This window comes from Tamandua tetradactyla, chromosome 19 (assembly GCF_023851605.1).
Source record: "Tamandua tetradactyla isolate mTamTet1 chromosome 19, mTamTet1.pri, whole genome shotgun sequence".
Taxonomy (NCBI): domain Eukaryota; kingdom Metazoa; phylum Chordata; class Mammalia; order Pilosa; family Myrmecophagidae; genus Tamandua; species Tamandua tetradactyla.
In genome coordinates this window covers 72,607,538-72,634,676 of record NC_135345.1, presented here as the reverse complement: position 1 = coordinate 72,634,676, position 27,139 = coordinate 72,607,538, and the positions used below count along the sequence as shown (strand labels likewise).

General features: G+C 35.3%; 1 protein-coding gene across 4 annotated transcripts in view; it reads right to left on the bottom strand.

Moving 5' to 3' along the window:
• Positions 1-11,496: 11,496 nt before the first annotated feature.
• SLC4A4 (solute carrier family 4 member 4) overlaps positions 11,497-27,139 on the bottom strand; it is a 434,558-nt gene continuing 418,915 nt past the window's right edge. For all 4 annotated transcript variants that reach the window (XM_077137062.1, XM_077137060.1, XM_077137063.1 and 1 more), the window contains exons 21-26: positions 23,414-23,482; positions 20,980-21,153; positions 18,142-18,303; positions 14,665-14,761; positions 12,292-12,371; positions 11,497-11,609 (exon numbers count right to left, since the gene is read on the bottom strand). In XM_077137062.1, coding sequence (XP_076993177.1) covers positions 12,328-12,371; positions 14,665-14,761; positions 18,142-18,303; positions 20,980-21,153; positions 23,414-23,482 — 546 coding nt within the window. In that variant the 3' untranslated portion in view covers positions 11,497-11,609; positions 12,292-12,327. The remainder of the gene's footprint in view (positions 11,610-12,291; positions 12,372-14,664; positions 14,762-18,141; positions 18,304-20,979; positions 21,154-23,413; positions 23,483-27,139) is intronic.

Sequence of the window (27,139 nt, the reverse complement as noted above, 5' to 3'; positions counted from 1 at the left end):
ATTCCTGTAGGTGTAAACCTGTTATGGATGGGACCATTTGAATGGGCTATTTCAGTTGAGGTGGTCTTAATCCTCTTACTGGAGTCCTTTATAAGAGGATGAAGTTTATACAGAACTCAGAGAGAATGACACAGAGAACCAAGAGAGATACACAGAGGCTAAGAAAGAAAGCCACAGATGGTACAGTCAGCAGTTGAAAGCAACAAAACCTGCGAGAGAAGAGAGAGAACAGCAAGACGCTACCATGTGCCTTGCCATGTGACAGTGGAGTTCAGGATTACAGTAGCTGGTCTTCAGGGAGAAAGCATTGCCTATTGTTACCTTGATTTGGACATTTTCATGGCCTCAGAACTGTAAGCTTGTTAGTTAATAAATCCCCACTGTAAAAGCCAATCGAGTTCTGGCATATTGCATTTTGGCAGATTTTGCAAACTACAACATTTGGAATCAGGGTTTATTTCTAGGGAATTGCCCTATATCGTGAAAAACCTACTTTAAGAGATCAGTATAATACCTCTGTTTTTTAAATTGGAAAATTGAAGTTACTCTTATGGTGTCACAGGAACTTAAGGTGCTTGAGTACCTGTGGATTTGAAGAAGCTTCTACTGTAGAGTTAGTTCTTCCACTGAATGGTTTCTAATCTACAACAAGAAATATATACTTATCATATCAGTCAGCTATCGACCTGTTGGTTCATTGGCTTGTCATTGTAGTGTGACCAAAGATATGACAGAGCTAAAAGATCTCAGAACAGTTATCTAGAGAAGAAACAACAACAATAACAAAAACAATGAAACCTTGCTAATCTGGGCAAGTTAAGGAGTAAGGCTGAGTTCCTGAAAATATATATTTTACGGAATATATTTTAAGCAAAATAATTTCTTTCTTTCCAAAACATGCTACCACAATGCATTGTAATAATGTGCAGCATAGCATAGTGGTCAGAAGGACAGACCCTGGAGCCAGAGTGCTCATACTGGCTCATCTAGACCAACTATACCATTACTATCTCTATATACAGAGTGGAAATTGAGACTCAGAAGGTGCATGGCTGGTAAAGCTGACTCTAAAGCCTCTATGTTTAATCACTGTGCTCTACTCCCTTCCAGACAAGCCGTTAACATACTTAGCCATAACATACTTAGCCATTCCAAGTCTTTGAGATAAATGTTTAATTTCTTGAGCATTGCATTAAAAGAAAACATAGTGTACCAGGGTTATCATTCACAAAGATTTGTAAATAACACAAGCATAATATTCATCTTCTTCATGGGAGACCCAAACCTCCTAGCCCAGGTGTTAAATGATTAAGGTATTAAAATGTTAAAGCCAACTTATAATCATAATGTAGATGTTATCTTGCATGGTACTCTGGAAGCATCATATAAAAAGATAAATTTTGTATTGAATTTCATATTTAGTATGAGGATATGTTTCATGGCATCTAAAAATAAACACAACACTTTTCTAATCATACCATCTAATCACAGTCTCACCCATCAAAAAACTGATCTATTAAAAACAGCTGATGTATAGTCACTAATCCACTAATTCATGCTTACCTGTAGTTCCACCCAATGTCAGCAGCTGTGCCTGCCCGTTGAGAAATTTAATCAATTACTGAAGCTCCACAATTGCTAATGCTCAATGGATGCACCACTTGACAATTCTGTCACTAAATCTCAATGTTTGAGATATTCTGACTGAGCTAAATTTTTATCCGGTCAGGCTGAAATATAAGGACAGGTTAATAAGGTAAAAGAAGACATTTAAGATATTGGAGAGTTCTTGTTTTCATGCCTGTGCTACTTCATTATGCAACTCTTTCACCTTTTAACATCTATTCCCTCTACCCTTTCATACCAACTCCAATTTGTCCAGGACTGAAATACCTTAAGCTCAGGTAAGACAGATCCCCAACTCAGCCTAGCCCCAGAAAATCACAATCTCATTCCGAAATTAGCCAGTGATTGCTCGGAGTGTGATTCAAATGCGCCCAATGAAATATAAACTGATGTCTGCTGGGTGAAGCGTTCCTTCCCAAATATAAAGACAAAGCCTAACTAAGAGAAAGCCCTTTGCCTGTCTACCCTCTTCCTGTTTTTAGCAGAGATGTGTTGACTGAAAATACATCAGCCATTTTGTGAACTTGAATAAAACAACCAAGAGAATCACAGAGATACCAGTACTGACGACATCTATATACTAAACAAAAGCTAGAAAAAGTCGAAGTTATTACTTCTTCCAAATCCATCATTGACTGATTTGGTGTTCCCACACAGCAAATCACTTCTACTTCCCAACATTTTGTCAGTTTGTCTTTTACATTGCCAAAGATAATACCATTTGTGTTCAGTTCTCTAGGTCTTTAAAATGTTTTGTTTGTTGATTCTAAATGTTGAAAGCGAATATGTAGTGTTTCCATTATTATGATTTTATTCACACTATAGTTTAGAACCAAATAATGAGCTATAATTATGTATCTAATGTAATTATATCTGCTACTCAAAGAAGAATGTCATGTTCAATTAAATTTTCAGTTCTTTACATTCCATTAACAGCCCAAAATTTAAATCTATTACATATTTAGAGTATGTATTTCTCATACAGCATTTATTTTTATCTTTCCTGGAGTTTCAGATTGTTCTTGCTTACTTTTTGAGAAAATAAACATATGCCTTCTTCAATGTATTTCCAATTATTCCAGATTCTTACTCATTCTTAGAATCTAGTATATTTTTTTCCTTTAAGTCTATTAGCTTCTATTCTGATTTGGATTGTTTTCTTAATTTGGACCATGACTTCCTTGTTCAATTTTTTGTTTTTTACCAAATTATCTAATTGCCTTTTTCTTTCTCAGTTCCTTTATCATCTATTCAAGTTTTCTAACCCCCCAGTCATTTTAACCCTTTACTTTTACTTATACCCTTTCTTTTCGTTATGTTCCATATCAAGCCCTCTGTCTGCCTTCTTTAGTTTTGCTTGGTTGCTCTCTAGGCCTGATGCACAGCTACTATTCGGGGATTTAATATTCTACAAGGTTGAACCAGTCGTCTTCTGTGAACTTGACTCTTTGTGTCTCTGTTAAATCCCTCAGAGTAAAGTAGATTCTTGAATTATTTCCTAGGATAGATGAGTGGAAGATAAACTGTTTGGGATTTGAATATCTCTAAATATTTTAGTCCATCTTACATTTGAATGATAGGTTGGTGGATCTAGAATTCTAGGTTTAAAAATAATTACCCTCAGAATTTTTAAGTGTTGCACTATCCAATTTTTGTTTCTGAAAAGCCTGCTACCAACAGGGTTCTCATTTCTCTGTAGGCCTTCTTTTTTTTCTGGACAATTTTAGGATTTTTTTTTTTTAATTCTTGAGGTCTGAAATTTTGCTTTTAATAATCTGTAATTCCACAATCTGGGTACTTTTTATAATTTATTTTTCTGGGCTTTCAGATTTGTATCTGGATAGGTGTATCTCCCTTTATCTCTGAGAAATTTTCTTTGTTATTTTATAGAAAATATCCTCCCCTCCATTTTCCCTGACATCTCTTATGTAAACCCTATTGCATTGTAATGTGGTTCTCCTAGAGTAATACTATATAACTTTTGTTTTTTAATACTCTGTAACTTTTTAAACATATTTTTCTCTTTTCTTTTGATTCTGTATTTTGGGAGATTTCCTAAACTTTATCTTTAAATTGGTCTTTGATTTTAAAAAATACAATCATATTTTCAATTTTTAAACGTTCTCTTTCATTCCTTGATAATTGTTTTAAATCATCCTGTTCTCATTTTGTAAAAGTAATGTTTTTTCAAACATCAAACAAATTAGAATGGGTATTTAAGTTATTTCATAGGATTTATATTTTCTGTGAATCTCTTTGTTTCTCATTGGCACTAAAGGATTTCTCAAAGATCTAATGATTCTTATTGTCCACATTTTCGCATTTTAGAGTGAGAAAAATTGGTTTGACGGAACTTCTTTCTGTGGGTGTGTCTTGGTGGCTTTCAGGCCTCGCTTGGGTTCACTAACCACTCATTAATGCCAGAATGAGGAGGGTTTTATAGAGACACTCAATTTCTCCCAAGATAATTTGTTCAATTATCTTAGTGAAGAACCCTCTCTCTTTTTTTTTTAACCTAATAGTAACAGCCTGGCATTAGGCTGATTGCAGTGGTGGGAGAGGGGTTTCTATGTATATACAGATTTTATAAATACCCACTTTCTACCAATTCTACTTCCCAATCCCGATCTTGGTCCTACCTGCTATGCCTGAGTTCAGAGCCTTACTGAGGTTTCCTGGCCATTCTATAACCCTGCCTACAGCCTCCTTTTCATGCTTTCTGGACTGCAGCTTTCTACAGTCAGTTTCATCTGTCAAATTTGCCCTTAGTATCAGTAATTACTAAAGAGGTAAGAAAGAGGAAGAGAAGCTCACAAGAGCACATGAGAAGGAAAAGAAAAAGAGGAATTTAAGACCACCGGCATTTAATTGTTTTAGGATAAAAAAAAGAAAGCATGACCAGTTCTAAGAAGATTTGGGCAGATACATGAGAAAAGCCAGGAGAGTGAGTCGAGAAGCTCTGTTATCCATACGATATACCCATCTTCAGATCAGTCCAACTGTCCTCCTCTCATTTGAATTATTGCACTAGTTCTCACTGACCACTCTGCCACCAGGCTAGCAACTTTCCAATCTGTTCCTCCTTCTGGGCAGACCTGACAAATTGTTTCTCTTCTCAAAAGCCTAAATGAGTTGCCGCTGCCTTTTAAGATAAATCCAAGCTCTTAGAACTGAAGAACTGTGATTGAAGCTGTTTTGTACTTCAGGAAAAATCACGTTCTTAAATTTAATCCATTTCTGTGGGTGTGGAGCCATTGTGAGTAGGATCTTTTGGTGAGTAGGATCTTAACTTGATATATGACTCACACTATTCAGGGTTAGTGGAATTCTTTCTAAGAGGATAAAAGACAGAAAAAAGCCCCAGAGAAGCTCAGAGAGAAAATCCAGTGAAGCCAAGAAAAACATAACCTAAAAGAAAGAAACACACAGAAGCTCAGAGAGGAAGCCACTGAAGCCAGAAGCTGGAAGCAGTGAAACCTGGTAGAGAAGGGAGTGCCCAAAAGACACGCCATATGCCTTCCCATGTGACAGAGGAGCTGAGGATGTAGGCAGCCTGTCTTCAGAGTCCAGGTATTAACCAACTGATGCCTTGGACATTTTCATGGCTTCAGAACTGTAAACATGTAAATTAATAAACTCCATTTATAAAGCCAATCCAGTTCTGATATATTGCATTTCATCAACTTTAGCAAACCAAAACAGGTCCCATGGTGTCAAATGCTGCTTAGTCAATATCTCCTAGAGACACATTCTGGACCTCTTCTCAGAAACTGCTCATCTCTGCAAAAACTCATTCAGACCTTCCCGTCTCAGACCACAGCCTCCTAACCAGCCAGCACATTCTGTTAGTCATTCCTAGTACACTGTTACTTTGCCTCAAGATACCCTGTCTCTTGAACCCTCATCATTCTCCCTATTCTTTAGGCACCTCTATCTTCACAGAACTGTGATTTCCTCTGTCAAGTCCAGTCTTATCTTCACTCTCCACTTGGCTTCCTCAATGCTCAAGGTAGGTCTCACTCAGTTATTCCTTCCCATGCCATCTTCCCTGCCCACCCAATCACCATTGGTTCATTTACTCTGAAACTAATCCAGCCTTTCCTCATAGCACTTATTATAATCATTAATTCTATATTTGATTAGTTTTTATTTATTCTGATCAGTTGTTAAGGGTATATCTCTTTTAGACTCTACACTCCAGTAGGGTAGGGAGTGTATCAGTCTTGTTCACTGACTTAACCAAGCGAAGAGTCTAGTACATAGTAGGTTCAAATAATTACTGAATGATTGCATAAATTCATGCCAATTCTCTGCTATTCCCTCCACTTAGAATGTCCCTATCCACCTTCCTAACCCCACTTCGGACACCATTTGTAGTAGATGTCGCCCGAATTGGCAGATTGCATAAGATTTTCCTGAAAATTTGGCCTCTTACTCCCAAAAGGACAGATTGCATAAGAAGATTTTCCTGACAATTTGGCTTCTTACTCCCAAAAGGAATTCAAACACCTTCATTTGGTGGTCTCCACTATACCTGGCACATACGTCTATCATAGCACCTACAAGTTTTTATTGCTCTACATTGTCTACATGTCTTTTTCCCTCCACTTGATTGTTACAAATTATGTCTTATTCTTGGTTCTCCAGAAACTAGCCAATTCAATGTTTATAAATTAATGGACAAACATAAAACACAATACTTTTATGGCCCAGGATTATCATTCTAAGCATTAATTGCAATAATTTTTATCTTTACGAACTGTTGTGCATCCTTGCCTATGCACTAGATAGCCTAGTTCTTAAGTTTTTGAATCTATTTTATATATTTTTAAATATCTTCTCTCCTCCTGCCAGGACTAAGCTATTTATTCTTGTTAATCTTTACTATCAATTATTTGTCAGTATTTTATCTCTTCTGTTCTGAAATACAAAGATGTTCAAGCTCACTAACATTTTAAATAAAAGTAGATTGAATGACAAAAATACTTTTCCCAGAAGTATTCAAGTTGCCATTCCTAGACCTTGACAGCTGATTTGGTAGCTCAGAATCCTCTGTAAATCACCTCCTAGCTCTCAGATAGGCCAGGTATATAAGGTAGCACATATGAAGAATTGCTGAAGTGTGCACTTCCCTTGCATATTATACTAAATATAATTTGATCTGAATGTCTTGCTCAGCTCCAAACCCCACCCTAACCCTCATTACCTTCACAACTAAAGAGATGTTCAGAGATATTGACTCTATATTAAGTCTCCAGATATATTATTTTTAACCAAGGTCCCCAATTCATTCTTTTTTTCCCTCTCACTAATGTTACTTTCTACTGCTACTGTAGGGTTTTTCTCGTCATTTCTATAATTTGCCTCCTGACTCTGAAAAACTTAAGGTTGAATTCAGGGTTTCTAGAGAATTTTAAAGGTTACATGGAAGTTTGAACAAGCCTAGCACTAAGGGTATGTCACTTGTCTTCTGTGTCATACTATTCTAGTGTTTTGTTTGATATTATTAAGTAGATAATTATTAAGTAGAAAATTCTGACAACCTTTTATTTTATATAATTTGTATACTTATTTTGTCCTCTTGCCTGGAGAGACTATAAGCAGTCTAAATATAGAAGCTCCAACTTCACATTTTGGTATTCCCAGCAGCACCCAAGGAGTAACCTAAGAGTCACTCAATAATTATTTGAAGAGTTGAACAGAAGCACCGGACACTCAGAAATGCATAAAGTTACTTTATTTTAAGTATACATTTAATTTTGAAAAATATAAATGCTAAAATATCTCATCTTCTTCATCTCTTAATTCCATAAAAGTCACAATAGAAAGCTTCATAAAACTGTAAAATATTATAGTGTTATAGGAATTTTAGGTTTCATATTGGAAAAAAATTATTAGTAATATATTGAAATGTTTTCTGTTCTTTATAATTTTGTTCCACCATGTTGATCTACTTCATTTAAAATAAAAAGATGCATCATTTCTCCAAAGTTAATAAAGACCTAAGAGAATAAAAATAAGAATATCTGAAAGTGCGTATTGATTCTGAAAAGTAATGTGTACGGATATGTACTTGCCATGAAAATGGCTAAAAAGAGGCAACTATTCACTCTTCACATTATAGGACTGGGACAAAGTTACTTCTAGCTCCAAAAAATTCACTGAATGACTTTAGCCCTGAGTTGAAATCTCTTTGCAGTATTTGCCTAAGAAACAGAATTTGAAATTTTTGTATGAACCTATAAACACAAAGAAATGAGCCCCAAATAGGACATATCCAAATTTCTGGTCAAAACACAACTTGGCTGGTTAGCATATAGTATAAAATGCTTTTTTTTTTTAAATTTCAGGCTATAATGAAGCTCAATGAAATCTGAAAACTCCAAAGACCCTTCAAATAGTCAAGTGCTACAAAATACCATTTGATTGTACTTGGCCACTTAGTGTCATTGGGCTTCACGATAATGATATGAAGAGTGGATGCTAAGGATGATGAAATAAAAATAAGAAAATCTCAGGTTCCTGCACCAAAATCATTAAGTGGCATGAAAAAAAATTGAAGAAAGCTTTGTCCCATTCCTGAAAAATGCCATCCTCTGTAATACAACTCAAATGGTTTTGTTGTCTTTTTAAAGATATAATTCAGCAGTCAATACATTTCAAGTACTTTAACACAGTTAAAAAAAAAAACAAAAAACTCAGAAGACAATCTTTCTCTATATTAAACACCAGTATAGAGCTAATAAAAGATTTACTCTGTGTATGTTGGTGCACGTGCATAAAATATATATAAACTGAATTACTGACAGCAGATAATTGTTTTTCCCCCTTTTTGGAGGTAGGGGATTGGGGATGGAGGTTTTTTGTTTTCCTACTTCTTACTTCAATACTAATTCTTTTTCCTCCCTCTGCTTGACAGGAAGAAAAAGCAATAACACAACTGCCTATGGCACACAGAATATCAGGATTCCAAATACACCGTTTCACATGGTAGAGAAGAGTGTTCTACCAAGGGCGACAGTGTCTTCAAGAGATTTTCTTTCAAATGCAAAGCCAGAGACATGTGTGATCCTTTGATGAGGCGGACCCATGCCACACCACACTGATCTCTTTACTTCCAACGAGTTTACACAGCCATGCCATTTCTGATTAACAATGTGCGGTGTACGATTAGTCCCTCGCTTTTAGCAGCTTGAATCCTTTCGCTCCGAATTCACACTAGAAGAAAACACTTTGTGAAGAATTTACTATGGTATTCTGTAGGTCTTGTTTACATAGAAACAGACTAGCAGAAAACTGGTTAGTTCTTAGACAGATTTTGGTAGCTCTGCATGGACCTCACATTTTGTTTACTTGGTGACACTTCTGTTTTTCTGAAAGTAATGATTTTAAACGCTTCCTATCTGCAGAATATTGAAAAGGTTTTGATGTTAACTTTTCCCTTTACCAAGGGAAAGGCATTATTCCGTGGTCATATCATGAAATCAACGTTCCATCCCAGAATGTGGATCATCAATGGAAGCACTGAGAGTTTTAAATCTACTCCAAGGCTGAAATTCTTTGAAAGAAATAGAGTAGGGCATGAATCCTTGAAAACCTGAATCATGATCAGCAAAAACTTATTATTGTATCTAGAGTTTTAATAAAGGTAAACAAAAGTGTCTTTAATAAGATAATAGATTAAGCTGAATGTATTATGCTTGACTTTTTAAACATTTTACTAATGTTTCCATCAGTAAAGAAAAAGGGAAAGTCTTCTTATATAGTTTCATTAGAAGGCAGTAGAAAACTATATAACTAGAATGATGGTTTTAGGAATAGCTCTAAAAATGCAATGCCAAAATTTGGCATGTGAGGTTTTAACATGATCACATGTAATTCACTACTGTAATTTTAATGAAAAAATTTGCAGGTCATTTATCTCTAATTTTTATAAAATGAAAATGTTTAAGGATATTGGATACTACAAAAGTAACAGTGAATTCAAGATATTAACATTTTTACAATAAAAATTTCAAGAGGACAGAATCACAATTAATAATTAATGTAAGAATGAGCAGAAGTCAGTATGTATGCTATGAAACCAGAATGAAGTGAAGTGAAGTTGCTTCATTCTGCTTCTAGTATTCTTCCAACAAGTTGTTATAGTTAAGATATATAACAAATCTATCATGTGAATCCAAAATTACGGATTCAACATTTAAATTGCTGTTTTCAATGCACATTCACAGTATATAATGCTTAAAAACAGTACATTTAAATACCATGCTAAATTTGGTTAATTGGTTAATAAAGGTCTAATTTTGAATATGGTACTTTGAAACATATACATACACACGTATATATACACATAAATATCACAAATGTCCCAATCCCAAAGAACAATTGCCTTTGCACTCTAAAAAAATGTTGAGCATTGCTAAATTAAAACATATACATATGAACTTCTGCAGATCTGTCTGTATTTGGTACATACTTTGAAGATGTGTGAATGGTCTATAAATATTTCCTATGGCTTTTGTACTGTAAATATGGGGTACTGTATCAGGATGGTGACTGATATTTGGGTAATAAAATAGGTTTACTCTCATTTGCATAATGGTAAATCTCTTGGACCCTGATGGATTTTTCAAGAGGGAGGGTCTGAAGAAAACTGAGGCAACAGTCTTGATAACCTTCCCCGTCACCTGCCTTCACTCTTTCTCTTTTCAACTTTGTACATATGTGCACCAGCCACACACAGAGTTCATACACAAACACACAGACATTTCAAAATGAAAAAATATCTAACAATACTGCAGAGGACATTGACATGATAATACAATCAGCATCTGTGCCTGGATACTATCATTATGAGAATATCAGTTATAACCATTACATAGGAGTGACTTCCTTCTCTTTCAATCACCTTCATAGAAAGTTAGATTTCTTTTGAAGAAAGGGAAAAATGGATGCTTAGAAACATGGTGTTTTTAATCTAATCTGGTTTACCCTAGAGATTGCGTATTTGTGTGTGTGTGTAAAAATCACATTATATACAATACAATTTTACAGAAAGCCTGGCAGCTACAAATAAGAGGTAGAACTACTCAAAACTATGTTTCCTGCTGCAGGAAAAAATTCATTTTCTTTACAGTAATTAAAAAAAAGTTTAAAAAATTGACAAAAAATAAGTTGCAGGTTAGGCCCCATAATTTAAACAACAAAATCTAGGAGAAAAATATTCTTCAGTGTACTCAACAGATAAGTTCATTAAAGGGTTAAAAAAAGTTGCATAGGAAAAAGGGACATTCCAGCACTTGCTACAATGATGGCAATGGTTTCTCTACAGGGAGTAAAGTACCTTTAGTGTTTCTTTTGATAATTCTAAGATTTGGGCTTGCAAGCAAGAGCAAGTTAGAATAGCAGCACTTTTTCCAGTCCTGGAGAGTTCTGTAAGCAAGAAGGAAATCTGTCTGGAGGTTAAGGTTTGTTCTACCTGACAGAAAGACAAGCCAGAAAGCACAGCTCCAAAGATAAAGTTCTAAGTCCCTTCAGTATTTTAATAAAAGATGTTATAAAATCCTTAATACTTTTGCTCTCTGCTTAAGGAAGGAAAAGGACAGAGTCTGTGTGTGTCTTGCATGACAGAGGGATATGACTGTCAGAGGACACATCTAAAAGCATAAGAAAGGGGGATTCGGCAGATGTTATTTTTAAGGTACAGTACACTATTGTCTTGATTTTACCTATGCAAGAGAGAAGCAAAGAGAGCGCTATATTATTTGGCCAGTGACCAAAAAACATAACAAAACACAAATTATAAAATAAACAAATAACCAGACATAAACGAGAACATTAACAACAAAAACTGTCAGTTTTAAGAAAGACAAACAGGTTATAATGTAGTTTCTGTTCCCTTGCTCCTCCAGAAATAATCATTGTCTTCAGGCTCAAGTTCTATTCTAATTTGAGGCACAACTTTTACTGGAGTTCTAGGAGGACTATGGAAAAAGAAAAAAGAAAAGACAAAGTAGGTAAATTAGATTTCCTTTATCATCCATCAACTGTTTATACATTATTCAGAAGCCAAATGTATCATTTTTTTGTCTTCTCTAAATATGTATTTTCTCCTCTGCATTAAAAAATGCAATTGATATTCTTAAATGTAATGAAGATAACAGCAGAACCAAGAAATTCAAGTTAAAATTTCATTAGATTTTATAGCTAGATTGGAAAAGCAAAACTACCCCAAGAAGAGACTATCAGGTGGGTTTTACTGCCAGTGATTAAAGGTTACATGAAGAAAACATTTAGAAAATCAAATAGGACCTGAAATCTTAGAGTCTTATATAAGAGGGAAGGAAACTACTTGAGGAGAGCTGCCAGAAAATGCCACAATTACCCTTAAATCAGAAATAATACTGAAATTATAAGAGCTAATGTTGATCCTGGACTTTAAGTTAATGATATTGAAAGACTCCATTATTTCTAAGAATACGTAGGTCTCTAAGGATATTTTCTACCAGTAAAAGCTGGGATGAGGTTTGAGAGTTGGGTCATTTATTTAAGACCGTTTGTAGTGAGGAAAGAGAACAAGGAGTTCTGCCAATAATCTGCCATCAACTACATTTCTGTGGGGCAATCATCCCACAGAACAACATAAAATACTGGGCCGTCCTTTACCTTGGTATACCGAGTGACTGAAGGAAAGGAATTTTATCAGCATGATGTGTGGCGTTCAAGGAATGTTGATGATCTTTCTCCTGGAAAAAAAATAGGTTTAAAAATTACAAACAATAGGTCTTTTGGCAATGCATAACATAATAGTTAAAATAAAAATCTTCACAAGAAGCAGTCTGTCCACCCATTATTGCATCTTATACAACTGGAAAGAGTAAGAGAGATGATTTAGACAATTTAAATAAACACTATACAAAGCTAAGTTTCTCAGCTAGTGCGACAAAGCCAAGATCATTTACTTTTCCACTCTGGGTTTTCTGGGATAGACCAATGTTGTCAGCAGTTTTAGAGGGTGAGAGCATCAACTTTCATGTCCAAGGTGTGACTTTTTTCTTGTCCACGCATGATTTTATCCTGTTTTATTCATGAGAAGAAAGATTTTGAGAAACCTTATTTCTAACAATTTTATTCTCTCATGAATTATGTAAAAGATTAAAATATCATTAGAAAAGATGTCAGAATAATAATGTTGATTCTATGTAAGTAAATTTCTGATAAATATCATATCAACTTTCAATTTATTATTTTAAAAAGTTTCTGAGAGGATGACAAATAGCACTAAATAAGCAATTTGCCATAAACTTGAGCCTCAAATTCTGGCTGGTGATGGTCTTTTGTAAGCAGCCTTTAAATTGCATTTAGAAGAGTTCTACCATGATGCCAACTGAAGGTATATAGGCTGGCTTCCTTTTCACAGTGTCTCTGCACCATTAATGTTCTAGAGATGAAAAACAAAGCCAGACGATGGTTTGTGGGCTTGAACTCAGATAATCTTCATCAAATCCCACTGATAGGAATGAACAGAAATTCACCTTGATTGAACACCAAAGGTGAAACTACTTCAGCTCTTTGTTCTTTAAACCCAATGGGGTAGCTGGCTTTCAGGACCCCCAATGATTCCTGCTCTCTGATATATGTGTCCTTGGCAATTCCCACCCATGTCGTATCAGGGTTGGTGTGTGTGACCAGTATTTTATGGCAGAGGTGATGATATGCCACTTCAGAGATTAGGCTATAAAACACTGCAGCTTTTTGTCTTGCTTTCTCTCTCTCTCTGATCACCTGCTCTTGGAGAAGCCATGTCATGAGAAGGTCTCTGGAGACACATAGCAAGGGACAGAAACTGCTCACCAACAGCCTTGTGAGTCAGCTTGGAGGCAGATCCTCCTGCTCCAGTCAGGTGTTTAGAGACTGCACCCCTAGCTCACAGCTTGACAGCAACCTCATGAGATAGCCTGAGCCAGAACCACCAAGCACAGCTGTCCTTAGCTTTCTGAACTTCAGGAACTGAGAAAATATATGTTTGCAGCTCTAAACTGTTAAGTTTTGTGGTAATGTGTTACAGAGCAATAGATAGTTAATATGCCATTTCCATCAATAGTCATTAATTTCAAATGTTCTTTGTAACCTCTTTTAGAAGCTGAAATGGCATTGTCATATAGAAATAAAAATGCCTTGACTGTCTTTTCTTTTCCATAAGAGGTCAGCATACTTTGAAGTACATCTGGATTTGTGTTATATAAATGTTACCATCTAAAACAATATGTTTTCTTCAGAAAGGGAAAATTCGTTTGGAAGCAATCGCTCCTTGAGACTGGAATAGTTCAAGATATTCAATAATGTTACTACAGAGGGTACCCTCCACTTTAAAGTGGTCTGCTAATAACAGAAGAAAGATGACATGCCACAAACCATTCACCTTAGCCACTAATATATTATCCCAGAAAAACCAGGGCAGTTATAAAGGTGGCTTTTGAAACAGCAGATGGCCAGTGAAAAATTAAGAACATGCACATATCTTTTAAGTTATTCCTAAAAACTTGTGCTAATTTCATGACTGTCAATTTAATTGAAATAAAATTATTCCAAATTCTCAATATTAATTATTGATTCATTGATCACTGGGAACCCATGATATAATTTCTCTTTTGAGGTGATTTGGTCAATGATTGAAACCTAAGGAAGACAAACAGTAACAGACACTGAAGTAGTACTATAAGCTGCAATTTTAGATACCAGTGGGAGAAAAAAAAATCAATTAAAAACATGGTTAGAAGTTTAACAATTGAAAGAAACTGGATGCAACATGGGTTAGGAGAAGATTACCTAACCAAAATGTAAAAGATTACAGATGAAAGGAAGATGTTAAGAATGAAACTCAGGGAATGTAAAAACGAAGTTTTATACTAATTAAGTGTATATCTTCACAAAGAAAAAAAGAGAAAATATAGGGAAAGTAGATGATCATTTGAAAGGTTTTCATCTTCAAGTGCAAATCATATTCAAGCAGGCATGCAAGAGGTTAGTTCTACTCACTGTCAGAAGGTTTGCTATCACTTAGGAAAGGTTGCTGTTCCATGATGTCCATTGGAATTTTAATACTTGGAACTTTTTCTGAGTATGGGCAGTCAGACTGTAAAACAAATATAAAAAAATTTTTAGAATGTTTTTATTATACAGTCCTCCCTACCTCTCAGTAACTTTGTCATTTATATTGGTGCTAGTGAGAAAAGTCCTAGAAAGAATCTCTTCCACTACCCTAACTTCTCAATTTCTACACCATCTTCCCCCCCCCCCCCCAAATTAGTTTCCCTCTTTGGGATTGAGAAAATAAAACCAGAACCATAATATGGAGATCACTATAACTTGAAACAACTGTGAAGCTTTCCATGAGCTACATTCTCAATCAACAAATATTTATGGAGTTATTGCACATGTGAAGCAAATAATCTCACTACGAAAACAGATTAAATCTCCTGCTTTAGAAACTCCTAGGAAATTTCCTAAACTGTAATGGCCCTAAATCCTTGCTTGGTTCACGCTTCTGAGTCCATGATTACCCCATTTTTTCTTCTAAGACAGGTAGGAGACTTTTTTGAACATCTACTCTTAAGGATCCCTCCACAGACACTCAAAAACGGGCTGCCCTCCCTTATTCTAGTACTCTATCAAATATTCTTTTGTATTTAAAGGGTCATTTCAATTTGCTGGCACCAATGATATTTGAATACTTAAGGAAAATATGAGGAGATAAAAAAGAATGCTGTCTATAATGGTCAGACAAACACAGAATCAAAATGAGAATAAAATGGTAAAAGCAGGCAGCTAATCATGGGACTGTTTGAACAAATCATCTGGCCAAAACTGTAATGGATTTCCACAGGATTATGACTTTACTTTTTAAAGAATTCATTATATTGAATCAAAATCTATGTTTGGACTGAAAAGATCCAATTCATCTTTTAACTGAAAGTATTAAGGAGATTATCTTTACTTGAAAGAAATAGAAAAGGGAACTAGGGTTCAAAAAAAAGTAAAGAAAAGATTAATCTTAACATGAAGCCTTCTACCCACATTGAATATGTCTATATGAATAAATCTAAAGAGGGTAGTGAGATACAATATCTTTTTAGAGGACTAAGATAATTAACTCAAAATGACGGAAAAAAAAAAGAAAATTTCATGCACCTACCTTTATAAGAATGCCAAGAAAGAAAAATCTTATTACAGTATTTCAAACATTTCCCAAAATATTAGCATTTATAGATGGACAGATTGGAAGCAACCCTTAAAAGCAGCTAACTTTAGGCAGGTTCAAAAATGGCTGCGAGTGGCAAAATGTTGGCAATTCAAAATTTTCACTTCTACTGCTCAGAAATATTAGAATTATAAACCTCGTGCCTCGGAGTGACAACCTGTACCCATGGTCCCCACGCCATGAGGCTATCAGGACAGTCCTTCCAAATTTAGGTCACCAGATAATGAGATCAACAGAGAACTTGCTACACACAGGTGCTCTAAATTGCCTGGATGGAGTCACTGCCTAGGAAGAGTGTATAGGTCTGTTGTGGGGTGCTGGATAGGGGAGGGAGCAAAGAAGAGGATGAAAAAGAAGAAAAGAAACAAGTTCAAACATTATCCTCAGGAAATATTTTGGAAATATCAGGCTGAAGATGGTAAATATTATTAATAAATAGTATTAATTATTTAATGAAGTATTTGTTGAAAAGAAAATCTAAGAATTGGAAGAGACTCCTCAGGAACACATTTGATCCAACTATTGGCAATAAGGAGCACTAAATTTAAAACATTCCTAAAAGTTGATTTTTTTCCCTTAAAAACCATTAGGGAAAAGGATTCCATATTTTACTTCCTATGTTCATAATTTTCCATGTACATTAAGGTGAGTGCCCATCTACACAAACTGAGGTGTCTGTTTTAAAAATTCAAGATGAAACATTATTTCAATCATCTCAACATATCAGGCATACTTTTCGTGAATACTCTAGACACTTTTTTAAAATCTGATTTCTATTTGAATGTACAAACAAATCATCCATATCAATATTTACTGCATCTTAATCTCTGCTGCAATTTAAACACATTATCTCTTTTTCTGTCATCATTGGAAACAGAAAATCTATAATCTGCTCTTACTGAGGAAGGGTGAGGACAGCAGTAAAAGCTCCCCCAGACGTCTTTTCTCTTTATGCCTCGTATATTTAGCCTTTTCTTTTCAGATCAATTTATCTGAAATTGAATTCAGTCTGCTGCTTTCCTTCACTGTACTATTTCCATGTTCTCCAGAAAGAATATAGTCGGACAGCCCGACCAACTGGAAATAATCAGGCATTCATGGATTAGAATTTTGGCATTGTCACTTACAGCTGTTATACTTGGAAAAAAAATTACATTTCTTAATCTAAATTTTCTCAACTGTAAAATAGGAACAAAATGTATATTTTAAGTGGCTGTTATGACAAATCAGAAGAACATATGCATTATTAATAAAAATTATCAAGTACAGAGTAGCCATTTACTGAAAAGTAACTATACTATCGCTTTAGAATGGGATATGAAACAAGAAAATCATTTGTGATAAAGCACTGCATAAAATCCAGAACAAATCTTCACAGAGAGAATGTCATTTTGGTAGTCTTTTCAAAAGATTACTAAGATCAACACTGCATGTGTATGTGTATTAAGAAAAACAAATCCCAGCTCTTCTCCTAATATTGATCTATTAGAGAATCTGCATTTCTGAAGCAGGCAATCTTTTGCTTTTTTTTTTTTTTTTCTGCTTGGGCAGGCACCAGGAATTGAACCTGGGTCTCTGACATGGCAGGCGAGAACTCTGCCTGCTGAGCCACTGTGGCCCACCCATGGGCAGTCATTTTATTTCACAACTTAACCAGCCAATGCAGGAGGACTATTTGGACTATGACAAAGCACAACGATTATGTAAAAAGAATCCAAACTCTAATTCCCCTTCTTTTTAATTGAAGGGATACAGAGAAATAATCCCAAATCATATTAGTATAAATAGAGTGCTAGTGTAAGTACAGTAACAGAGGACTTTGGTTGAGAACATCCTCAGGTAAATACGTGGATCATGTTGGGTGACATGACATCTACCTATATCATGCTTAAAACTACATAAACTTGAGTTATTCTCTTACATTTAAAGTCTGGATTATCAATAGCAAACCAAATTTTATAGCATTATTAAGCAAATTTCCTTCATACCTCTGAGACTTGTTCTTTAAATGTGGTGGGCCTTTTTTAGAAGTCACTGTCACTAGTAGTTATTAATGGTTACAGAAAGACTTCAGAAAATATGAAACATTAACAAGAGAAAATAAAGGACCATGGAAGGTGAAATGAGTGTCATGTGACATGTCAGGTATATATTCTTGAACCTCAGTCCTCTATCTTGCATCAGGTATAAGAAAAACATTTTTCCCCTCTGTTTCTTGAACTAGCTTTACTGTAGAATTTTGGAAACGTCCTTACATCATCATTGTCGCTGTCCAGACTTCCTTTCTTTTTCTTCTTTTTCTTCTCATCCTCTTTCTTTTTCTTGTCCTTTTCTGGAATGACATCATCAAGGAAGCTGAGGTCATGCTGGGAGAAGAGGTAGTCCATGCCTTTTCTGACAGCTACAAGCGCCAAGATCTGAGAGGATAAAGGTAAAAAGTATAAAAGGATGCCCTATAGATATATTCACAGTGAGTACTGATATTTTCACATCAAAGTAAGCAGAAGCCCATTTAGTAAAAGATGAGAATATAACAGAACTCTTGCTTGTATGGGCTTATACTAAGTGGACCATTATTGTTTTCTTCACAGGGAAAGCTGGTTCATAAAAGTTTTAGCTAAAACAACTTTGTTTTGTCTCCCGAAGTATATGATCTCATTCAATTAGAATTTTAATGTAAAAGGAATATTTTTAAAACCATTTCCCTCCAGGTCAGATTTTTAATAAAACAACTAAAAGTTTAAAGTGGAAAAAGCTTATAAATAATTTCTAATTATTCAAAACAAATATGCTTTTTTTTTTTTTGGCATGGGTAGGCTCCAAGAATCAAACCCAGGTCTCCGGCATGGCAGGTGAGAATTCTGCCACTGCACCACTGTTGTACCACCCCATATGCTTTTTCAAATATAGAAAATCTGTACACCACACAGTGCGTTAAGGCATCTTCAAAATACTAACAATGAAGTAGTCCTTGAGTGTCTAACTAGGCCATTTAATTTACTGGGCTACTTCAATCATCATCATTAACTGAATACTTACCACATGCCAGATGTTGTGCTAAACTCTTAGATAATATCATCTTATTTATCTCTACCACATCCCCAAGAAGGAGATATTATCCCCATCTTCCGTTGAGGAAACTGAAGTTAAAGACGTTAAGTGTCTTATCCAAGATCACAAAGCCAGATAGTGGACAGATACAGTGTCCCATCTCTCTGCCTCCAAAGCTAGCATTCTTAACTCTCCATCTTTTATTCAAGAAGTACCTTCTGAAGGCACAGTACAGATGTCTTTTCTCAGTAGTGCAATTAGTATGCAATAGGAAGTAGGAGACTAAGATTGTGTCCTGGCTCTACTCTGCATCGTACTCTCTATGTAATAGTTTCTTCATCTCCCAGAGAAATTAATAAGATCTGTCCTATTAATTTTATAGGATTTTTTAGATCAAATATAAACTCCAAAAGATAAAAGTACTTTACAAAGGTAAGGAAGACATTTTTTCATTGTCATTTAGTACATGCATTTAAGTGATTTACTGGGTATTTCAAATTTGTCCAGTTCTAACTTCAATTTTCCTAGTTTTAGCAAAACTAGTAGGTAGGTTGGAAGGTACTACTATTACGTAAATGAGAGTCATTCCTTAATTCAGTATGGCTGCCAGATTTAGAGTTAAAAAAAAGAGAGAGAGAAAGAGGAACCATCTAGAAGAAAAAACTGACTCTACTAGTATCACTAATATTTTATCCCACTATTTTCTGCTCTCTGGAAGAGAGCAAACAAGAGATATGCATAAAAAATAATCTAGTTAAGGTTAAGAAGACTTTTACAGAATATAGAATATGGTCTGTGTATAGAGATTCTGTTTCCAAAACTGTGAAAGAGACAGAGTGGCTATAGGAACTGTTTTGAGTATATGTATCATTCTAATTTGCTCGCTGCCAGAATGTAACACACCAGAGACGGATTGGCTTTTAATAAAAAGGGATTTATTTCATTAGTTCTTCAGAGGAAAGGCAGCTAACTTTCAACTGAGGTTCTTTCTTACGTGGGAAGGCACAGGGTGATCTCTGCTGGCCTTCTCTCCAGGCCTCTGGATTCTGACAACTTTCCCCAGGGTGATTTCTTTCTGCATCTCCAAAGACCTGGGCTGAGCTGTGAGCGCCAAGATGAGGTATGCTGAGCTGCTTGGGCTTTGCTATGGTGAGCTCTCTCATTTAAGCACCAGCCAATTAAATCAAACCATTCATTGCAGCAGACACACCTCCTAGCCGACGGCAGATGTAATCAGCAACAGATGAGGTTCACATGCCACTGGCTCATGTCCACGGCAACAAAACCGGGCACCTTCACCTAGCCAAGTTGACATCTGAATCTAACTACCACATGTATGTACACTGTCTTGTAAGAATCATAGGGACATGGTAAATTATAAAATTCAATGATGAAGCAAAATAGACAGCTAGCATTTTATTTTTCCCTTCTTTCACTTGTAAATATTAGTTGTTTTCCTTTGTTTTTCATCATATCATGGCAAGGGCGGAGAGCCCAGCCTCATCCTTAAAATATAACTCAGCTTGATACAACCCAGCAGGGGCTTCAAAAACTGAACTCATTCCATTTCTTCTAATTCACATGGTGAGCTTTCACAAGTTACCCAAACGCTCTATTATTTGGAAAGAACTGTACGGCACGTATTATATTAATTGATTCCACTCTACACAGATATTATAAATATAACAAATGGACACTGATGCGCAATATGTGCCAGGCATTGTGCCAGACACCTGATATCATTATCAATAAACCTCCAAACAATAACAGCAATGCCATCCCCATTTTACTGATGAAGAAATGGCAGCTTAGGGAGGTTCACTGACCTGCATGAATCAGAACCAAAATTTAACTCAGGTGATTCTGACTCTAAGGTCCAGTCATGTACTGCAGATATGGGAACCTTAAATTACAACATTACAACTAATCAAAGTGATTTGGCAAAACTGAAACTACGCTGAAGTCATATGTGCCTGCAATCTCACAATAACCACATGATACTGGTGTGACCACATGGGTAGGTTCAATAAGAGAATTCTTACCATGACTGGAAAAATGATAGCGGCCACAGTTGACTTGAGGATCCAGAGCAGTGCCAGACACAACACCTGCAGGAAAGTGAACAGGTGGACTCTGCGCAGGGGGACATGACGCAGGTAGATGAAATCAGGCTGATGCTTCAAGGGCATCAGAAGCAGCTTCAGACGATCCATGAACTGGGGAGTTAAGGAGAAGAGAGTTCAACCGTGTTACTTCAGGCACTGATATACAAAGCCATTTCCATCATGCCTAACAAACTGCTAGTGATTTATATTCCATAATTTAGGTAATTTTCCGGGAACAAATCACTGGCTAGGGAGTGCAGAAATGTACACTAGCACAGTCATTGTAAGACACAGTTCAAGCCTTCTAACTTTCATTATTACTTCACAGGGATGTTATGCAGAATATAATACCAAAGCAAAATACAAACTCTACTTTCTATTTTTATTTTCTGAGTCTTACAATAGATGATCGTGTGCCTATTTCAGTAATCAAAAGCTAAAAGAGGACATCTAACTCAGGTACCTGACTCTATCCCAGTTGCTTCACCTAAAAGAAAAGATGATACTATGCAATAAACATTTCAATGATGCTTCAAGTATATAAAAGGAATATCCAACTGTAAATGGAAATGCACTGATATTTTCATGCATCTCACATTATTTATCTATGGAATAATTTAAACAATACATTCAACAACGTATAAGCATTTCTTTTCACTGAAAAGCCCTGTGAATATTACAGTGTGTTTGAATGTAAGCAATTAGGTAATTGAATCCAGGAGGGGTTATCACACTGTCATTTATACACAGGTAATGAAATGACTGTTCAGCACCGATTTGCCAAGCATTGTACTTTCAATGAATAACTGCTGAGTTGCATGGATGGTGGTGATGATGATAATGATGTTGATGAAATGAAAATTGAGAACCCATAATAGGGTCTTTTGGATGGCAGATATTTACTAAATAGCTGTTGAAATGAATAATTTTGTGATAGATGGGAATCTGGAAAGAACATAGATAATTTCTCTACTTTCTTTCTGGAGAGAAAGGAGAAGTATAAAAGTAAATTAGACTATTATAGACAATCTTCTCCAGAGTGTTTATCCCATATAAAGGGTTTTCTTTCTTCTTCCAGAGCTATTTTTGATGGATAGGGACCTTCACATTTATAAAAATTGGGTTACAAAATTTTTTGCTAAATCAAATCTTGCCAAAAAGGTGTAAAAGACAAAAGTAGGAAAAGAGAAAAATGGGGGCAATAGCATTGCAGAATTTAAGAAATCCACCAGCCACTCCTTTGGCAAAGCTTCCTTTTCCCCATCATGATAAAACTGTTGATTTTTTCTTTCTGTTGAATAAACATTTACTAAGCGCTAAACACTGATAAGGCACATAGGTACAGAATTAAAATTCTGCTCTAGATTGGCTTATTAAGGCTATACTACAATAACAAGTGTTTGAGGTACCGTATTAGTTTAATGATTTTCCCTTTATGGGAATAAAGGATATTTAAACTATTAGGTAAATTAAAAATGTATATTTCCACAAATTTATGCTTCCCCCGAAGTTTCAAGGAAGTAAATAAACCCATATTCACATTAATCTAGTCCAATCTAGGATGAACCAATGTGTATTTAGTAACAAATCTTCAAGTGGCAAAGAAGATTACTCAATGAACCTAACAGTGAAAAATAAAAGAATCTTTTCTTTTGGGGGGAAGTCTGGCCACTTGCCCAGATTTATTTGAATCTAAAACCAAATTAATCTAAATTCAATACATGAAAGCAAGGATTATTTTGAAGGGGTTCAAAAAATTTTTATGATGTTCAAAGAACATGCAGTCTTTTCCCATTAAAACATTACTAAGTGCTAAATAAGGCTACAATTAACAAGGTGCCAGAAAGCAGAAGTACTTTGTTTCCTGGAGCCAATTAAATTAAACCTCAAATGAAAGAAAAAGCCCTTTACAAAGTTTTCCCTTCAGATTTTTTAAAAAGAGGTCAGTCGTGAATAGCTGAAGTTTTCATCAAAACAACGCACAAACCATCTTGACTTGGTTCTTTTATTGGTACAAGACTTTCAATCATTGATCTCAGCCATTTGAAAGAAAATCAAAAGAATAGCCTATTCTTGGTATAGGGTTAAAGCAAATGGACCAACAGTACCTTGAAAAGTACATCGAAAGTTGTTAGAGCCCTCTCCCCCTTCCCAGGTCATATTTTTCGTTTATGACAATGCTGGTTAACACAGGCTAACTTTGTTGATCATTTCAGAAATGAAAAGAGGGAGAATGGTGAAGACAGAAGCAGTTAAATGTACTTTTAAAAATCAGTGGTTAATGATTAGAACTTTTCTCCAAAGATTTTTACTGTAATGTTCTTACCACTAGACTTATACTCCTATTCGTAGATTGCCACGGAAAACTTACCTGCACACCATTAAGGGATGCAACTCCCATATACAGGAATACACCATAGAGCACAGGCATGGGGATAAACTAGGGAGGAAAAGAAATTAGAAAAAGTTTTAAAACAACATCAATAAAAACAGTAATGGAGAGGGAGAGTTTAAATGAAGGCTAAATTTGAAACTAAAAGATAGCCTATACTATAATATAGTGACCTCTAATTAGTATGCTTTACTCATCATTTGATAAACTTCTAAAATCTTTTGTACTAGAAATAAATGAAGAAAGGCCAAAGGGATTTTTAATTTTCATTTGATGTCTGTGTTTTGTTTTTTACAATCTTTAAAGGTTTTTCTACAATGTTCATTTTTTTAAATTAATTGGAAAAAAAGTTCTGTTTCCCTTTCCCCTTAAAAAGAATGATCATGTAAACAGATGCTTCCATGGGCTGTGAGGTAGAGGAAAAAGCAAAAGCTTGCCTCACTACTGAGACCCAGTTTCCTTCACTCCAGTCTGTTGATTTTTCCTAAATAATTTTCAATAAATGTCTATCAGTTTTGTGTATGAATGTTTCTCAAATGATAGTCTCCTTTCTTCCACTCAGGAATATAATTGAACTAATAGGAAAACTAGTTGGAGGAGCACTGAGCATCAGGAAGCAATTAATTATACACACGTATCAATATAAATCTTTTAAAATTGTATTACTTTTTTAATTAACGCATTTTAATAAATTAGTCTTTTACAGCAATACAAGATGTTTTAACAGTGAGTAGTTCCAATGTGACATTACTAAATTTTATCTATTCTGAAATCTTTCAAATGTCCCTAGTACCAAGGAAGTTAAGCAAATCAAGGATTATTTGCTTTCTGAAAGTTTTCTAACTGGAAAAAAAGTTCTCAGTCTTGGAGTCTGAACAGAAGTCCAAACAATTTCAAGAGTTTTCAAAGGTAAAATACTATAATCTAAAACCACAAGTCAAGAAGTCAAATCTTATCAAATCCATGTAAAAGAAACTATTGTGGCCAGAAAACACACTATGGCCTTAGAGTAAGTTTTAAAGCCCTATCATGTGTATTAGTTAACACCCAATTCCTATCAGCCTCTCCTTGTAATTACCTATCTGAGACCTTTTGGCCCCTACTGGAGATCTAGTAAATTCTAAAATGGTCATGACTGCCTCCAATTATTAGTGGTTAGCTATGTTGGTGAAATTATTATTGGTTAGGTTTATATGGAATAATTAGACTTATTTATATAAAAATTCAAATAGTTGTTCTAAGAAGAACTAGCAATTTTAACACAGCTAATTTGATCTCGAGCTCAGCAAAAACAAATTAGACACAGCATTTAAGGTACGTATTAAGGGTGGTGGTAGGAAAGCCATATGTGCTGCAATACCCAACAATCACCACAAGGAGGTGACACATCACATTCAAGGCCCTTCAGTTCTGCTGCATGCTTATTTTCCTTTAGAAAGTGCATGTTTTCATTCCTTACAATTTCACTGTATAAATTTACTAAAAATAATAAATAACAAAGGGGTGATATTATAGCTTTGACTCATTAATTTATTTCTTCAGCATCTTAGGCAGGCAAAGGGCTCTTCAATTTTTCTTTAACATAGAGTGAACTCTGTTTTTTATCATTTATTTTCTAATTCCTTAGGAAGGAATGAAAGTTGGAAAGGAAAAAGAGAAATACAGTTCATGGAACACTAGCTAGTTTTCTTGCAATAGTTACTTTTTAATCTTAGTAGAAATTTTCCTAACTTGAAAGAACTTAATTCCAAAGGTGACTCTGGGATGCATCTCCACCCCTCACATTAGCCTCAGCTAAATCCTTTCTCTAGTGTCCTGATGCCAAAGGAAACAAAGTTGTGACTTGGTGTCTAGGTCTGTTGTACCTGAAACACTGCTGAACCTACCCCAAAATAAAATCAGAACACTTGGAGTGTGGATAGGAAATTAGCTTTAGATATGAGGACTTTATTTGTAAACATTCATTTCTCGATGTTGAGGAAAAGATACAAGGAAAGCAATTAAGTCAATTTTGGCCAACTTTATGTGACACAAATTTCTTATGACATTTCCATTTTCTATACAACAGTGCATTATTTTAATAAAAATGTTCCAGCTTGGAAATCTTAGTGAAATGTGACAGAATTACTAAATTAGATGAATCTTTCCATTGAATTTGGTTTTTGGATGATATCAGAAGTTCAATTATTAAAAATTCATCATCACTGCAACTGAAACTTCTCAAAGGAATTTAAAGAAGTATGTGTTTTTAAAAGATCTGACCCAAGTTAAATTAAACTGGTGTAATATATATAGTAATAATAAACAAAAATTTTTACAAGGCAAAACAGGAAATATTAAAAAATAAAAAACACAAGGAATACTAAGCTTCATAGACACATAAAGACTTGCCAGATGATAAAATTACACATAGAAAATTTTATAAATAATCAACCATACCCAGAAAGCCAAAAGCAAAAGTGTAAGTAAAAACTGCAATGCATTTAAGAGATATTAAGTGAAAAGAGAAAAATTTAAGTAATTAATCCCACAACCTGACAATACTGAAATTTAGATGAAGTTAAAGAAAGATTTAACATATTCAGATCATGTCAGCATGTTTTTCACATTCTGATGACTGTAGTTCTGCTCTTTCACACTTAATGCCTCCCTTTGTTTTGCTGATAGTGTTAGAATACTCCCATAAGGAAAACAGGCAAATAGGGTAGTTAATAAGCAGTTCGATTGTGGTCTCCACAACACAGAATTCAGCACAGGAGTGAGACTTCATAGATGTCAGGAAGAACTTGGTTCACCTTCTGGCTCTACCAGTTGGATAACAGGAGCATTAACTTCTATGAGTCTTAGTATTCTTATCTATAAAGTGGTTGTGCTAAAGATTAAATAACAAAAAATGTCTAGCTCAGAGCCTGACTCATAACAGGTACTCAGTACAGGATATGCGGTATTGATGTTACCCTTAGGACCTTCACTGGCAAGTCGGGAAACCTGGAACTGCTGCAAGAACAATCCTCCTTGGTCACTCTGTGATGGGGGTGGGAGGACAACAGAACAGGCCAGAGGATGGCTGCAAAGGTCCCACTCAAAGCCTCAGTTTTCTTAAGCTCTATGATTCAGGCTATTAAGCTCTATGATTCAGGCTATAACGACTGTCTTCAGAAACATGCTACCAATATTCTAATACCCTTAAGGCTTAAAAATCTAGGCCGATAAGTACATCTTTTTATTCTTAGCTACGGAATGGTGACACAAATGCAGCTGCTTTTTTGGAAATTGCTGACTTGCAATCTGGTCCCCAGTCTGAAGAAACTGTGGCGAGAAGCATGATGAGTTTGTGAAAATGCCTTGTTTTTCTCCACGTAACAGAGACTTGGAAATTGGACTGAAAAGGCTGGGGAAGATCATCTCTGATGAAATGAAAGGAATAAGTTCTGTGAGGGCAAGTACTGTGTTTTATTTTAAAAGGTGGCAAACCATGTGAGGGCTACGCGATCAGGCTTCGGAGTTAGGACTGAGATTGAATCTTGGCTCTACCATTTGAGAACTTTGTGACACAGCAGGCTATGCGTAGATTTTCCTATCTTAAAAATGGAGATAATGATCAGTGTCTTCCTTATAGGTGTTATTAGAGGAATAAATTTAAAAAAATATGTGAAGAGCTTTTAGTCCAAAACCAAGTTCAATAAATGGTAGCTGTCATCATCA